Source organism: Pteronotus mesoamericanus, unplaced genomic scaffold (assembly GCF_021234165.1).
Source record: "Pteronotus mesoamericanus isolate MK-2021 breed Mesoamerican mustached bat unplaced genomic scaffold, CSHL_Meso_final contig_41, whole genome shotgun sequence".
Classification (NCBI taxonomy): Eukaryota; Metazoa; Chordata; class Mammalia; order Chiroptera; family Mormoopidae; genus Pteronotus; species Pteronotus mesoamericanus.
In genome coordinates, this window is record NW_026555152.1 from 2724054 (window position 1) to 2740079 (window position 16026).

At 44.5% G+C, this 16026-nt stretch overlaps 1 protein-coding gene across 1 annotated transcript in view; it reads left to right on the top strand.

The window, feature by feature from the left end:
- Positions 1–16026, top strand: part of SLC7A1 (solute carrier family 7 member 1) — a 64095-nt gene that overhangs the window by 33649 nt on the left and 14420 nt on the right. The window contains exons 3-5 of the mRNA XM_054577116.1: positions 8203–8586; positions 10972–11130; positions 12831–13002. Coding sequence (XP_054433091.1) covers positions 8217–8586; positions 10972–11130; positions 12831–13002 — 701 coding nt within the window. The 5' untranslated portion in view covers positions 8203–8216. The remainder of the gene's footprint in view (positions 1–8202; positions 8587–10971; positions 11131–12830; positions 13003–16026) is intronic.

A 16026-nucleotide genomic window follows, 5' to 3' on the forward strand; every position in this document is an offset into this window, starting at 1 on the left:
CATTATGTGTTTCTCAGAGCTTTTTGAGGAAAACACAGGGATGGGGAACAAGTGGCAGGTGACTATGAAAGGTGGTAGCTTGGCTTGTGCAAAAGGTGCTTTAGCTGTTGGGTTGAAATACCGTTCTCAAAGGTGAACATGCTGATTTGCTGTCCCGTAGAAGAAGGCTGACCATGAGACCTGGCAGTTCTGGTGTCACTTCCTTCTGCAGTCTGTCCTTCCCAACGAGACCAAAGTAGTCCTCTCAATATTATTGGGTTGGCCAAAGAGTCTGTTTAGTTTTTTCCATAAAATAAGAGCCACATTTTTCATTTTCACTAATAACTTCATTGATTTGGATATTTTCAGTGTGTTGGCTATCCCCTGCTATTGGCTTCTAGTGGGGAGTGTCCAGGGTGCTGCTAAATATCTTCCAATGCATAAGACATCCCCACAGGAAAGAATTAATTGGCCAAAATGTCAATGGGACCAAAATGTCAATGTGCCCACTTTTGACACATTGGATCAGTCACAACACCTTCTCCAAACACCGCACAAATCATTTTTTTGCATTTCAGTTACATTTTTACCTTTCTTGAAACAATAAAGCTTAATATGCTGAAAAGATGTATTTTCTTTCATCTTTAATATTAAAAAAAATTGCTGCACAAAAATTCGCCAATTTTGATGTTTTTTTGGGATGCATGCTGATACGACAGCTGTCACAACAAAACCTTAACAAAATTGTTTCAAATGACATTAAAGACAAGCGAGTGCTGCTAGAGCCATCGTACAGAAAAAAACCAAATGAACTTGATGGCTAGCCGATATTTTGTTGATGCTTAAAAATTTTACGTCTCAGTGAAGTGTAAATCACTCAGCTGGCCATTCAAGACTCTCCTGCTCCTCCCCGCACACCTACACTCCAGACTCACCTGGCAGTGTCTGATGGGTAGCCCCTGTGGCTTGGCTGTGTTTTATTCCTCCCACCTCCCTTTAGGGTATATTGTGCTGAAAGGTGATAGGTCACCACAAAACTCCCTGTGTCCTTCATGATATATAGCACAAAAACGTGTGTGTCTGTAGGTTTCTCTCCCTGAGCAGCTGCTGGCTTTTGAATAACCTATGAACCACGCTTTTTTTCTTACATCTGTTCTTTGGAACTCACATTGTTTTTCCTGATTTCAGTCTCATTTTGCAAGTGATACAGTTAATAAGCTTAGAGAAGTATCTAGAGACACAGCCTGTGAGAGGTGAGGCTACAACTGCCTATTACAAATCCTTTATTCTTGGCCATTTTTCTTGGTAAAAATTGACCATATAAGGGCAGTTCTATATGGTTCAACCTGATTCCAGTGTCCACAGAAGACTTTCACTGCTGTGCGGCTGTGGCTTACAGCTTTGTGGGGTTATCCTGGCCTAGGCTGTAGGTTGTAGAAAGAGTTTCCTCATTGTTTTCTGGGTCAGCCCTAGATGAATTTCTCTTCACATTTACCTCTGGAAATTTTCAAACATGCACAGAAGTGAAGAGGAAGCAAAATAAACCCCATGTACCCAGTTATCCACCTCTCCTAGATGGACCCTTGACATGGGTTTGACTTGTCTGTGGACTCTCTGGCCTGCCTTTTTCCCACTTGCTGCTGCTTTGGTTTCATCAAAAGAGATTTTCTTCCCTTTAATTCAGAAGCCATACACACTCATAGAAAAAAAATGTCAAAATGCTGGGGGAAAAAAATGCCCATAGTCTCCTATTCAGAGATAACCACCTCAATTCTCCTTCTGGACCATTCTTTACATGCACTTACATTCATATATGTTATTATTTTTAAGGGATTCTATACATGCTATGTTGACACTTCCCTCCACTTCTATCAGAGACATAGTATCTCCAACATAATATTAAATCATCTGCTTTGGCCCCTGTCCCTCCACTACCTTTCCAAGCCTCTGCTCTCTCTATGCTTTCTAGAACTCTTCACTGAAGTCCTGGTTGGGCTTTGCCACCCAAAATATAGTTAGCCATCGTATCCACAAGTTTCAAATCTGCAGATTCAACCAACTGCGAATTGAAAATATTTGACAAAAAATGTTATATTGTTTCTGACATGTATTATGTAGTTAGGCCTACAATGAGTGCATCTCTACTGAACATGTACAGACATTTTTCTTGACACTATTCCCTAAACAATGCAGTATAACAGTTATTTGCATAGCATATACATTGCATTAGGTGTTATAAGTACTCTAGAGGTGGTTTAAAATATATGAGAGGATGTGTGTAGGTTATATACAAATGCTACACTATTTTATATAGGAGACTTGAGCTTCTTCAATTTTATTATCCACAGAGGTGGGGAGGAAGTCTTGGAACCAGCCCCATTGGATACTGAGGGATGGCTATACCTACTTTTCCTCAGTCCCAAATAAAGCCCCATGTGGACTCTAAGACAATGGGCCTTGTTCAGTGGCTAGAGGGAAATGGGCAGGTTACATTAATTAACTGCACCTTGTGAATAACTAATTGACTTAATTTTTACAAGGGTATTGGCATTCAAGAAGCAGTTGTCCCTTAACTCATGTCAATCTTTTATTTGTAGGATTTCAGACAGGGTGACAAACAAAGGAAGAATTGCCAGGGAATAGGGAGAAGAAGGTTGGTCAAACTTGAGTCCATTTGGCACCTGGTATGGAATAGTGCTTTTGGAATTAGATGACCCTAGGTTCACGTCAGATCTGGACTCCACTACATACAAGTTATGTGCCTGTGGGCAATATTAGCTCAGTGGTTTGTTAAGCCGAGTGTGAATGCCGGGCACCATGGGGTTCAGCCACTGTGCTGGACTATGCGCCTGCCTGTGCCACCAAGAAACCACAATGCCTGTAGGCTGTGGATTTCAGAAAAATGTTAAATGTCTTTACAACTGAGGCTTCCGACTAAATGTAGAGATGTGCCCAGGTAGATTTCCAGACTTTCTGTCTCTGTCCACACTTGATGAAATTAACCTTTTTACCCCATGAAAGTAGCAGTCTTTGAAACAGACAGTTAAACCTTCTGTTGGTCCCACACTCCTCCTGTGAAGCTCTGTCACCCTGTCAGCCTCCCCACCCTGACACTCTGCTTCCTGGGCGTAGGACTATGGATTTATGCATGTCCTTAAACCCTCGCTGTGTCAAGCACATGGGATGAGTGATTTTTGTTCCTTGGGGCTTGGGGTCAGACATATGTAGACCCTGGAGGGCTTTGACAAGCCCAGGTTGCCCCATCATATTTCCCCCAGGCAGAGGACTGCTGCCGCCCTGTGAGGATGTATGGGTGTGAGCTGGCCCCTGTTTCAGCTCCAAACTTTGACCATTGTTTTTGTAGTTTTAACACCCGCTCCCAATTTTTGGTTCAGTTCTGTCTTTTCTTAACTCCTTTTTGCAATGCCATGCCTACCTCTTGGGTCACCATGTTTAGTGTCTGTCCTCTGATTTTTTAAAAATTTAGGTTCTTGCACCTGGGCCTTCTCACATCTGGGAGGAAGTGGAGATCTGGCTTTGAGAACACTTCCTTCAACACAGCTTTTTTCCTTGCCTCGAGTCTTCTTCTCCTCTCCCACAATGGCCAGTGTCCTAGAATGCCCTATTTTGGACCCCTCCTACCACCTGGTGGCAGATCGCTCAGTCACAAGCATTCTGCTTCCTTCCTCGTTACAGCTGTATGAGCTCTAGAGTCCCACAGGTGCTTCAGGGCAGCCACCCACAGGCAGCCTCTGGTCATGTGGCCAGCCCGCTGCTTGTGCTGTAGGGAGCTGAAGTGACTTAGCTGGTTGGCTACATATGCCCACCCATTAGTGGGATCTCATAAGGCTAACATCCAAGCAAAGACCTGCTCTCTTTAGCCTGGTGAGCTGTAGACCACAGTGTATATCCTGCCGGCATGGTAGATTTTACTCTAGCTGGCTCCCACCAGGTGCCTGGCAAAAAGGCTACCGGGGCCTGGGCCATTCTAAAGACTGTCACTCACTTCAAGGAAAAGTCAAAGTTTTGACAAATAAAATGTCAATATTAAAATTTTGAGCAATGAATGGCATTTATGAACTTAGTATATATAGTAGCCTATGTCAGACCCCTTCAAGCCATTAAGCTGTACTTTTTCAGTGGCAAAACTAAATATGATTTAAAATATCATACCATTCACTTCTGCTACCTTCATCCAGAAACCTTCACAACAAAGCATAGAAAAGTCTTTATCTCTAAAATCCTGGCCATTGGTTGATCAATTTATTGCGATTGTTGTTATAGAGTAATTACTAGGGGGGAACAAAACCTTGGAGTTTGGATTTCTGTGGGAAAGGAACAGATTTTCCTTAGATTTTTCTAGAAGGATGTCACAGAAGGTAAGTGTTTTTTAATGATAAATGTCCAGGGAGTACAATGGGTTGGAAGCCATTGAGAGATTTCTGTCAAAACCTCAAATAAAAGTGGATGTCTACCACCGTATACATCCCTCCCCACAGAAAGGATAACCTGATTTCCAGCCTTCAGAGCCTTCTGACAACTTCCTGCTTGTCCCCCTCCTGCAGGAAGTCTGTGTAAGCCTGGCGGTGCTGGGGCTGGAATGTGGGGTTTGCCTGCATGAGAGTTTTCGTGCAGTCTCACTGCAGGTGGAGCCCCCGCTTTGGAGTCCCAGCGTGAGTGTCAGGGGTGGTATGGTGTGCATGGAGTACTGACACATGGTGCCACTTGGAGGACACAGTTTTGCATTACTTCGAGGAGACAGGAAGGATATTTACTAAAAACAAAGACAGGATATAGTGACTATCACATTTTCTCCTACCTCGGAAGCTAGACATGAACACCTAACTCAAGACAGCAATGCCCTCCTAATGATCAGCTCTGCACCTCTCAGCAGCACTCGGTGGCATTTTTGTTCCAGTGTCTTCCAAAGGAATTGAGTGCCCGTTGTACAGATAGCAAGCCGCACTCGCTGAGGAACCAAGGCGAGAATAATGGGCAGTTGATCTGTGAAGCTCCTGCCCTGCCTCCCCCCACTAGTGCACAGAGCACTTTGCCCTAGGGCTTCCATGGGGAGCTGTCCCTGAAGAGGCCGGACCTCTGGGTCCCCAGTGGACTGCATCTGTGCAGTCACGGTGTGTAAGTGCAAAGAACTCCCTTTTCATGTGATGTGTGAAAGCTGCCACCTGTATCTAATTTGTGGATTTCAATAATCTGCTCCCTTTATTTTGAAAATAGTACTGAGCCTCCCAGTATTTGTAAGTGGGTTCTGTGAGTGGGTTTCTGCTGGTGGGAGCCCTTCCTGGGCTGATGACACACAAGCACATGTGGCTGTGCATGTCCAGGTGGGTCGCTTCTGCCGATTGTGAGGTCACTGGGCTCCTACCTGCCTTCTGCCTTAAGGTGGCTCAAATCTGTTCCTGGCCAGTCTGGGTCCCAGTGTGCCTTTTGCCAAGAATCCCGGTGTGGCCGCTCTTCTGCTTCAGACAACAGCACACTTTTGAGAAGGGACAGAAGTTTTGTCTTTTGTAGGAAGGCAGATGGCTCATCCTGCCTTCTGGGCCCTTAGCTCACTTTACTCTGTGAGGCCTAGCAAGGAAAATGCTATTTAATTGCATTGTCTCTGCCTTGCACTTGGCTTTTATTGTCTGAGTGGGAGAATCTGGTTATTTCCCTGAAACCTTATGTAGGAGAGCATGGGAAGAGGTAGGTTCTCAAAGTGCCATCCTATCTACCAACCAACTTAAAAACAACGCAAACAATAAGGAACTTTCACATCCTACTTCCCTTTAAAATTCCTGTCTACTTAAAAATACTCCCCTCCCCACCAAAAATGGTGTTGAGTTATTTTACCATGATTTTTTACACATGCCCTAACAGAGTCAAGGGTTGTGGTGAAATGTGCACCTTCCCTTTTAACTCGTTGTCAGTTTGCTAATGACATTGTTGTGATTTACAACTTCTTGGAACAAATCCAGTTAAATCTTCTAAGGAAAAAAAGGCAGTTTGTAGGAGGAATGACTCCCTGGGCTCCCTGGGACAGTCCTGGGGCCTTCCCCCCTCCCTGCTGTCCCATGCAGGTCCTCACGTACCTGCTCCCCCTCAAGCCACTCTTGTCTGGGAAACCCACTTCCCTGGACCCTGCTCCTGTCCTGAGAGCTTCTGGGAACAGGCCGGTGTGCTGCTGAGGGAAGCCACTGACCTCGGTGCTTCTTCCTCTCTCATTCCGGTCACCTGCCCTCCTTTGCACTTATTGAACCTTTGTGTCTGATTTTCCTACTCCACAAATAAATCATCTCTCCTCATTTCCTCCCCATCTTGAGACAGTGAGATAATTTCCTTCCTACCTGAAAAGCCAGAGCCCTACATGGGGACTTGGGCTGCCATGCCATCAGAGCTCTGTGACCTTGTGTGATACTTGGCTCTTGTAGTTACTTTTTCTCACCTGTGTAACAAGGAGATCAGAGCGGATGATTTTTCTTTTCCCATTCTAGCTAAAATCTGTTGGATAAAATGCAGAAAGGATTGTCCCCAATCGGCATGACCTGGACCTGGCCAGTGACATGACCCATGCAGAGGGGCCCTGCCTTGGGACCAGGAGAATGTGGCAGGAAGTTGAGTGTTCTGGGTGGTTAGTTATGGACTTTGCTGTACTGTGATCTCCATTTATACTGTTTTGTTTTCCAATGGCTTTATTGCAGCAAAGTTAGGTCAGTAGGTATCAACTGATGATAAAGATGAAAAATCTGTGGTATTATTTTGTATCTCAGTAGCCAAAAATAATGATTGTAGCTTATCTCTGCACCTGCTGTTTTTTTTTTAAATAAACTATTTTAGAACAGTTTTAGATTTATAGAGAAATTATGAAGGAAATTCACAAATTGTAACAGGAAACTGTAAAATCCTGTTATAAACATCCTACATTAGTATGGTATATTAGTATGAACTGATACTGATACAAGTAAAGGCCATACTTTATTCAGACTTTCCTGTGTTCTCCCTAATGTCCTTTCCCCCATCTAGGATCCCACATGGCACTTAGTTGTCATGCCTCCTCAGGCCCCTCTTGCCTTTGACAATTTCTTGGACTTTCCTTGTTTCTGAGGACTGAGTATTTTGAGGAGTGTTGATCAGGTGTTTTGTACAATGCTCCTCATCTGTGATTTATCTGGTATTTTTTCCTGATACGTCTGGGGCTCTGGATTTGGTTATGAAGAGCACCAAGGTGAGGTGTCTTTCTCATCACATAATACCATAAACATGACTGTTGCTGTTGATGTTGACCATTAGTTTCTCCACTGTAAAATGTCTCTTTTTTTTTCTCCCCTTTCTAGACTGTCCTTTTTGGAAGGAAGTTACTATGGGCAGCCCACACTTCAGGATGGGGAGTTTAGTCCCACCTCCTTGAAGGTGGGAGTGGGCCTGACCCAGTAGGCAGGGTTGGCCCCTACGTTACCGGAAAGCCATTTAAATGCTGACCTGGCATCCCGGGACCCTCGTGAGTGTGTCCCATGTGAGGGATGGGTGACATAAGCCGTATGTGAACGTATGCTCCCTCTCAATATGTGCTCCGAAGTGTCTTATGCACCTAAGGCTAACACTTGGGTCCCCCTCACCAAAAATAAATAAATAAATAAAGGAATTCCTGGAGTAGTAACAGTTACAAAATGTGCAAACATCTAATAATTCAACATTTTTGTACTCTGGACCTAACTCTGGATTAACTTAAAAGTAGAAACAGCTACTTGGTCCTTACCCCCAAGAGAATTCCATAAAGGTCTGAAAAACATTGCCATTGCCACTTGAGGCCTCTGGGTTTTAATAATAAAATATGGCTTGGTTTGCCTCCTCTAACAGTACACTGAGAATGACATATTTTTTTTTCTGGTAAATTACATGATTGTCGGGGGCAGGAACAATGTCAGTAATGTGTGTTCCCTGTACTCCATAGTTTCTGCCCGTACAAGGTTTCAGTTAGGAACTGAGAGAATGCGACTGCTCAGAGACCCCATGGTAAGGTCTGCTGGGTCCTGGCCCTGGGAGTGTCTGTGTGCTCTGGCCAAGCCTCAGGCTGGAGAGCTCCTCGGTGGGTGTTCAGATTGGGGAATTCTGAGATTGAATACATTTTAGTAATAAATAACAATAGGGACCTGGTTACACTATGCTGTGATTAGAAGGGTAAAAGGAGTGGCCCTGACGACATGCTCTGTTCTTCCTCTTTGGCAGGTTAGATCAGCAGGATGGGGTGCAAAGTGCTGTTCAGCCTGGGTCAGCAGATGCTGAGGCGGAAGGTGGTGGACTGCAGCCATGAAGAGAGCCGTCTGTCCCGCTGCCTGAACACTTTTGACCTGGTGGCGCTGGGGGTGGGCAGCACGCTGGGTGCTGGCGTGTACGTCCTGGCCGGAGCCGTGGCACGTGAGAATGCGGGCCCTGCCATTGTCATCTCCTTCCTGATTGCTGCACTGGCCTCGGTGCTGGCCGGCCTTTGTTACGGCGAGTTTGGTGCTCGTGTCCCCAAGACTGGCTCAGCCTACCTCTATAGCTACGTCACTGTTGGGGAGCTCTGGGCCTTCATTACAGGGTGGAACCTCATTCTCTCCTACATCATTGGTAAGTCCCCCTCTTCTGTTGTTCCCACCTCCCGATCATGGGCAGATGGACCACTTTGCTCTCAAATAGACCAAATCTAGCTTCTACCCAAGAGCTCCCTCTTTGCCTGACAGTTGTCCATCATCCCTTTTCTTTTTACAAAGGGCAAAGGCAGCCTATGGACACCACTGCCCTGCCCCTCCAGTCTGTGCTCTTGGTGTTCATGGTCAAGTGTATCAGGGCTTAGTGGGGACAAACAGTTCAACAAGGAGGTCATTCCTGTTAACATGAGAGACATAGAACCAGTGGGATCTTTCTAATTAATTAAAAAGGGTTTAGTTTCTTTTAGATAGCTTTTTTTTTTTTGTAACTGCTAGAATAAATTTGTTATGGACACAGAAAGATGAGGGGAACATTGAAAAGCACAAAGAAGAAAGTAAAAATCTGAGAACTGGAACTCATTCATTCATTCATTCTCAATAAATATTTACTGAGCACTTGCTCTGTGCAAAACATTTTGCTAGATATTAGGGATGCAATAGAGGAAAAAGACAATCTCTCTTCATGAGATACGTGTTTTTGTCCTAGTATGTCTCTTCATTTATAAAACAATACATAGTAAACATTTTTCACAGCATTAACTGTTTTTCCATAGTAATATTCCTAATGGTTGCATGTCATTCTGTTGAAACAAACACATGAATAAAAGAATAACCAAAGAATTTGAATGACCAGTTTATAGAAGTAGAAATACGAATAACCATTAAACATTCCATTTATATTTAATAGGCTTTTTGTAATATTGTCAAAAGACAGCAAGGTGGGGTAGGTTGAGCCCTGTGGGTCCTGGGAGTGTCAGGGGCCGTGCTGTGTGTGCCCATTGCCATACACCCAGGCCACCTTCCCTTTCAGCCTTGAGGCGTCTGCTCAGAGCCAACCTGGCTTACTCTTCTAACTTCCAAAATACAATTCGCAACCATGGTTTTCTCAGCCCAACACCGAAACATAAATGCAGATACTCACACAAGCTGGGCTCTGATGCTGGGAATGCACCTATTTTAAATGGGCTGTTGTGTTTCCAGAGGATTTATCTGGGCACAAGACACAAGAGAGCATGAGTCCTAATAATTTTAGACCACAGATGATGCTCCTTTGCCAGAGCGCCACTTGCTGGTGTGGGATGATGCATGTGTCTGTCATTTGTTACTGTAGGAACTTGTCAGCCTTAATTGTTGGGGAGGGCAGTTTTTTCAGCCAACATGGGGTTGTAAAGCCCTGACTCAGAACTGGGGGTCGGGGAGGGCAGGCAGCCCCTCTCAGCCAGCAGGGTGGGATTTAAGATCTCGGTCAGCCCCTGGGATCTTAAGAGAGCTGGCCCCTGAGCCAAATGGGAGAACATGTTTCTTTACTGGGTCATGTCCTTGATGGACAGATTTCATAATAGGCAGGCTGCTCAGTATGAAGAAATGTGATTAAACTTTTGAGTTGTTGGAAAATTATTTATCATGAGACAAAAATAGCAGAAGTGAGTCTCAGCAGACCACTCTGGAAAACCCCTGGGGGCAATCCAGACTGCAGTCACCAGCAAGGCCCTTTTGAGAAAATAAAGGAAATGCTATACATGAATATTGGAATTTTAGCGATATTTCCTGAGGAATAGTGCTGGACAAGCAGGGACTTTATTCAGATTGAGACAGAGAAAAAGGGAGGGGGGAGGGAGACAGTGCGTGCACACAGTCAGCCGGGACTGGCAGTGGGAGCGCTGCCTCCTTCTGCGTTCCTCATGGCTGGGGTGCGGAAAGAGCATAGAACACTGTCTGCTGGCAGGCACTTGGGGGCCTCTGGGTATGAGCCCAGGATCAGGCAGAGTGGCAGATGGCAGAGGTGAGGGTCAGCCATGTGCCATGGCCCTGGTCTCCTCTGCTGAGAGGACAGTGTTCCCTAGGAGGGTCTTGGAAAACAAGCTTCTAAGCAAGATGCACGCTGCTCACTGCAACCCATGAGTGCATTGTGCCCTCAATTCCACGGCTTGCCATCAATGTTTCTTTTTGTAATGAAATAAAATAGGTAGAATTGAATAAATACTGAGTGCCTCTCAGGTGCAAGGGTAATGTGTTTTATAAAACTTCTATTAATAACTCAGTTAAATATTTGAAACACATATGCATGTATATATTGGGTCGTGGTGGATAATGCACTTTTTTCCAGGCCCTAGAATCTTGCTCGAACTTTTCGCTTCACCATGAACTTCTGAATTCATGCATGCATGCTGAGGTCTGGCTGCTGCTGCAGAATCCTGTGCACCGTCTGTGGTCACACATATGGATGCTGTAAATGTCCAGCTTGATGACAAATGCTTTGGTAATTGCTTTCTTTCACTTTATTCTGGTGTTTGTTTTGTGACAGGTACTTCAAGTGTGGCACGAGCCTGGAGTGCAACATTTGATGAGCTGATTGGCAAACCTATTGGGGAGTTCTCTCGGACACACATGGCTCTGAATATCCCCGGAGTGCTGGCCGAAAACCCAGACATCTTTGCTGTGATTATAATTCTCATCTTAACAGGTACAGCCAGACAGAGAGCCATCAGGTTGGAGGGAGGGGTCCAAGCTATAAAACCTAATGGGAGAGGTCCCATTAGGTTTTCTTTTCCTCTTTCTCCCTTCCTCCATTTTCTCCTCCTCCTTTCCCCCTCCTCCCCCTTCTTTTGCAATTAATGCAGACCTCTTGTTTTACCCTAATGGCTTCTGATAGATTCACACAGGTTTGCTTATCATTTAACTAAAAGAGAACCCTCAGGCGTATATGTCCCAGGTGACTGTGGAGTAAAATGTGTTAGTACTGCAGGCTTTTTTGTGCTGGTGACCCAGGAATACACTCTATTGACCCCGTGATGACCACTGGGAAAGGAAAGTTGGTGTGCGTCCTCCAGGCCAATGTGGAAGAATGAGGTCTGTCTGGAACACTAATGGGTTTCTGGAATGTCTAAGACGTCTCCAGTGGTTTCACACCTACTGGTCGTCAAAACACCCTTTAAGTAAATAAGTTTCATGACAAAGTTGTGTGCATAGAATTGAAAAATTTCAGATAGTGCTTTCCTACAACTGATGGCAGCTTCCTCTTAACTGACATTTCTCAGTGTCTCAGCCATTAGGGTGGGAGTTTTGCTGACATAAGCATTAAACTGAAATATGATAACTTCTCTTTTGAGGTTAAGAAACCTTGTATGGGTTTTAAAAACAACCTGTGCAATTTTGCCCACTATGTAATTGAAATCATTTTGCACAGGCCAGTCTCAGCAGTATTTCTGGTCCAGTTGGCAGGAGCATGTATCAGAAATGAAGTTTGCACTACTCAGATTTTCATAAACACGAGAGGGAGGGATGTGAAAGGAAGAACACAGCGTACTGGGGTGTCCTGTTCTTTGTGATGAATTACTCCATTCTTTTCTTATGCCTGCATTTCAGAGTTCAGTCTATTGCATGAGCATTTTTTATTTTAAAATGTATAAAAGACATACACAGCACACTAGTGATCTCTAATCATAAATGATGGTCATGTTCCCCAAGCACCTTTTCATGCATCTTTTCTTGCCCAGCTGAGAGTTTGCCACAGATCTCCCCAGATGGTGCGTTTACCCCAAGGTGGTCCTGCGTCATCATGTGGTTCCTGGGCATTTTTATCACTTGGTGTTTTTCCCTGTGTGAGTTTACAAGCTAAGCTGGCTTAGTGTTTGTCATGCACCGATTTCAAGGGGACCGTAGATGGTGGTGGCTTCACAACCACAGACACTTGATATTGCTGGTACTGCTAACATCCCCAAGTCAATCTGAATAGTTTCCTCATCCGAAAAACTCATTCTGCCAAGGAAACTGAGGAAAGGGTCTACTCCTTGGAGAAAATAAAATCCTGCTCCTGAGGGCAGTTCTCAGTAACATACTTTAGTGAGGGGGGAGGGTACAGGGAGAAGTGCTCACTTCATCACCTAGGGGGTCTTGATGTCCCCCTACTCTGCAGTCCCCTGATGCCCCCTGGATGGCATCCTCGTAGTGTTATTAAACACCCCAGGACTTTGGTTGTTTGATTACTGACTCTAGAAAGGTCATGAATTCAACCCCATCCCCAGAAGCTCACAGAAGTCTTCCAAGATTTGATGCCATGTGGATTCTTCTTAAGTCATTGTCCTCGTCTCTATCCCCATCCCAGGAAGGATTTGCCTGGTAAGAGGTTAACGCTCAAAGTTTTCTATATATGCATGTTTTCAGGACTTTTAACTCTTGGTGTGAAAGAATCGGCCATGGTCAACAAAATATTCACTTGTGTCAACGTTCTTGTCCTGGGCTTCATCATGGTGTCAGGATTTGTGAAAGGATCACTGAAAAACTGGCAGCTTGTGGAGGAGGATTTCCAGAACACAACTGGTCACTTGTGTGGCAAGTGAGTTGTTTTTTCTGTTCATAACCTTGGCATGTGACAGTTTGTGTGTTTGGGAGATGTAATTGGCTAGAACTGTACGAGCTTTTCTTCTAATAATGCGATTTGAATTTGAATATTTTGTTAATTTTTTTTGTAGTGAAGTAGCTGAGTATGTTTTATTGGTTTGAAATTTGTGTTAAGTTTTATTTCCTTCTTTATTTGAACAGAACATTGTATGACAGGGTGCTACTGAGCAAAACAAAATCTTCACTCTAATTCCAAAATGTACACAGTCGAGGATCACTGTCAGACTCACTAAGTAATCGCTTTTTTCTCATATTCTGTTTCATGACCTTCTTCTGAGTTTTGTGATCAGAAAAGATTTTCTCTGCAATACCAAGGTGATACCACTTCATTTTGAAATATTTAATGATAATATGGAAAAAGAAATACATGAAACTTTTATTGTGGGCTTTTACAGAGGTTTTCAGAATTACTAATGTATCAAAATGTGATTATAATAATCTCTTTCTCCCACACATGACTTGGGCTGCATCAGCCCTGAAAAGCAGTGGCCCCACCCCCCTGGCATGTCTCTGGCTCAGGGTCCCAGGGTTAGAGGAAGGTGACAGGTCTGCTCCCACCCCCCTCCCTTTTTAGGCCTTGCAGTGAACTCTCACTGACAAACTCGTATTATCTAGGACACAAAGCCACACAATTATAATGTATCTTTTTTATTTTTTCGTCAGATTTTTGGGTGAAACTTAGGGTCCTGGGATGGAGAACAGGGAGTTGATTTTACCTATAAGTCTATTTTAATTATGGCTGAAGGTTAAAAACTGCTCAGATAAAGAGACTCTTCTAAAATGCAGTGGGTTTAAAATGATGTATCAGGTCCTGAACTGAGCAGTTTGGTTGGCTGGCCAGTGTGGCTGTGCATAGGCTTTCAGGGGCTCAGACTGTGCATCTGGTTGTCCTGTCATCTCTGAGGATGTTGCCCTCATCCACCTGGTCAGAGCTGGGTTCTGGGTGCTGGCACAATCCAGCTGTCCCAGAAAGGGGACGAATGTGGAGCAGCATGTTCCCAGTGCTTTTAAGGACAGAGCTTTGAGATATACATCCCTTCTGACGACACTCCCCAGGCCAGAATTCAGTAGATGGCCTCTACTGAAATTCTAGCTGCAAGGGAGGCCGAGATGCTGGGATGTGAGTGGTCACACACCAACTTGGCTACTGGTAGTTAAAGGCTAGGTGTCCAGTCAGTGGTCTGATTAATGGGCAGGCATTGATGTGTGGCTAGTTCATGACCAGAACAAAAACAGGAAGCTATTGAATTAAATGCATGAAACTTCACTAACTCTCACATTATATGATTAACATTTCAAATAAAAAGAGCCTTTCTTTTGGGGACTAAACCCTATTACAGAGGAATGAGGACTTTTAATATATTTTCCCAAGCATTCCTGCCAAATCTATGCCAAACTTCTTGGTGCTCATTCACTTAGAGTATAGTAAAGCCAACTCAAACATGCTTTGAAGAAACAGTCAACTTTGAAAACTTTGGGCACCTATCTTACTGGTTGTGTTCACAGGTCAGGAATTAAATGTTTCTTGGTTAGCAGTCAAATTTCATTTTATTGTTTTTATGAAGAGGTTGTTCATGCCAGCTGTGGTATTTGCTTTCGTTGGTCATCCTTACACTCTATGTCCTAGCAACGATGAACTATACTGGCCTCCCAGACAAAGTGGCGCTTGTTGCCCGGCCCTGGGGACACAGTCATGGAGGGCAGCGAGCCAGCCACTTTAAGAGGTAGAGTGCATTGGGACAGGGACATAGCTTGCTTATGCATTTTATTAAAACCTGTAAGATTTTTCCTTTTTTTAATCAGCTGTAGATTTGTTTCTGACAATGGCCACACAGTCTTACATGAAATTGTTTGTCTCTCTGAAGTACTAGAGCCTTTCCCAGTGAGATCAAACAGCATGGAGGGGCTTCATCCTGCAGGGGCTCAGAGGCAGTTCCCACCACACTGTGCTGTAATTGTAGAAGTCATCTCACCAGCTGTCCACTTTCTTTGTGATTCATGGACCCAGGAGCGGCTGCCAGCGGGGCACCTGGGAGACAGCGCGGATTGTGGGACTGTACCTTGCTGACTTATCTGTCCTGGGCTTCCTTTTTTTGTACCTGGGTTGGCGGTTTACTTAAGTAATACTTTAAGATGACAGGGTTCCATTTGAGTCTGGTGAAACTTTACCGACATTGATCACTTGTGCATTTCTTGGGGTTTTCCTCACGTTGCTACTAAACCACAGTAAGTCCCAGTGGCTCCATAGCGGCATCTTCTGGAACTGAAAAATGCAATCATTTCCAAGGAATCAGGAAAAAGGGTTATTCCTCATTAGAAAATAATTGGGTCCAAATTGTTTGTCTGTTTTATTAGCCAGTTGATAAATCCCACTGAAAGCAAATTTGCCAAAATGAGTTGCTAACCCATTTTGTATTTATAGGACTGGAATATTTTATCTCATTCCTGTTCTCAGGCTGGGAGGTGAAGTGTTCTGTGAATGGGCTGCCAGTCAAGGGGGCAGGGCCGATGGGGAGGTGTGAGCGTGCTGAAACTGCCCTTCTCAGACTGGAAGGAGTGGGGCTGCTCTTCAGGTGGCTGAGGTTTAAGATTACTTGGTGTCAGGCAGGGCCCCCGAGGTAGACTGATGTCACAGACGGCCCCCCAGATGGGGCCTGGCAGGGGTGAAGCGCCCTCTGTTGAAGCTTAGGGTCTAGAGTCAGAGACTCTATTGGGCTGTTTTCTGGATCTTCAAGGACTTCGGGGTTCACAAAACATGCTTGTCTTTGAGTTCATTACGTCAGCAAATACTACTGAGCACCACCCATGAGCACCAGTGTCCACCCATGAAGCATCCCAACTGCTTATCTTGTGCACATGGGTGCATAGGAAGCATTTTTATTGACTAAAACAAATCACTGTTCGAACCTCAGTGTCTTTGGAAATGCTTGCTTTGAGACCTAAGTAGCTGGTAAATATG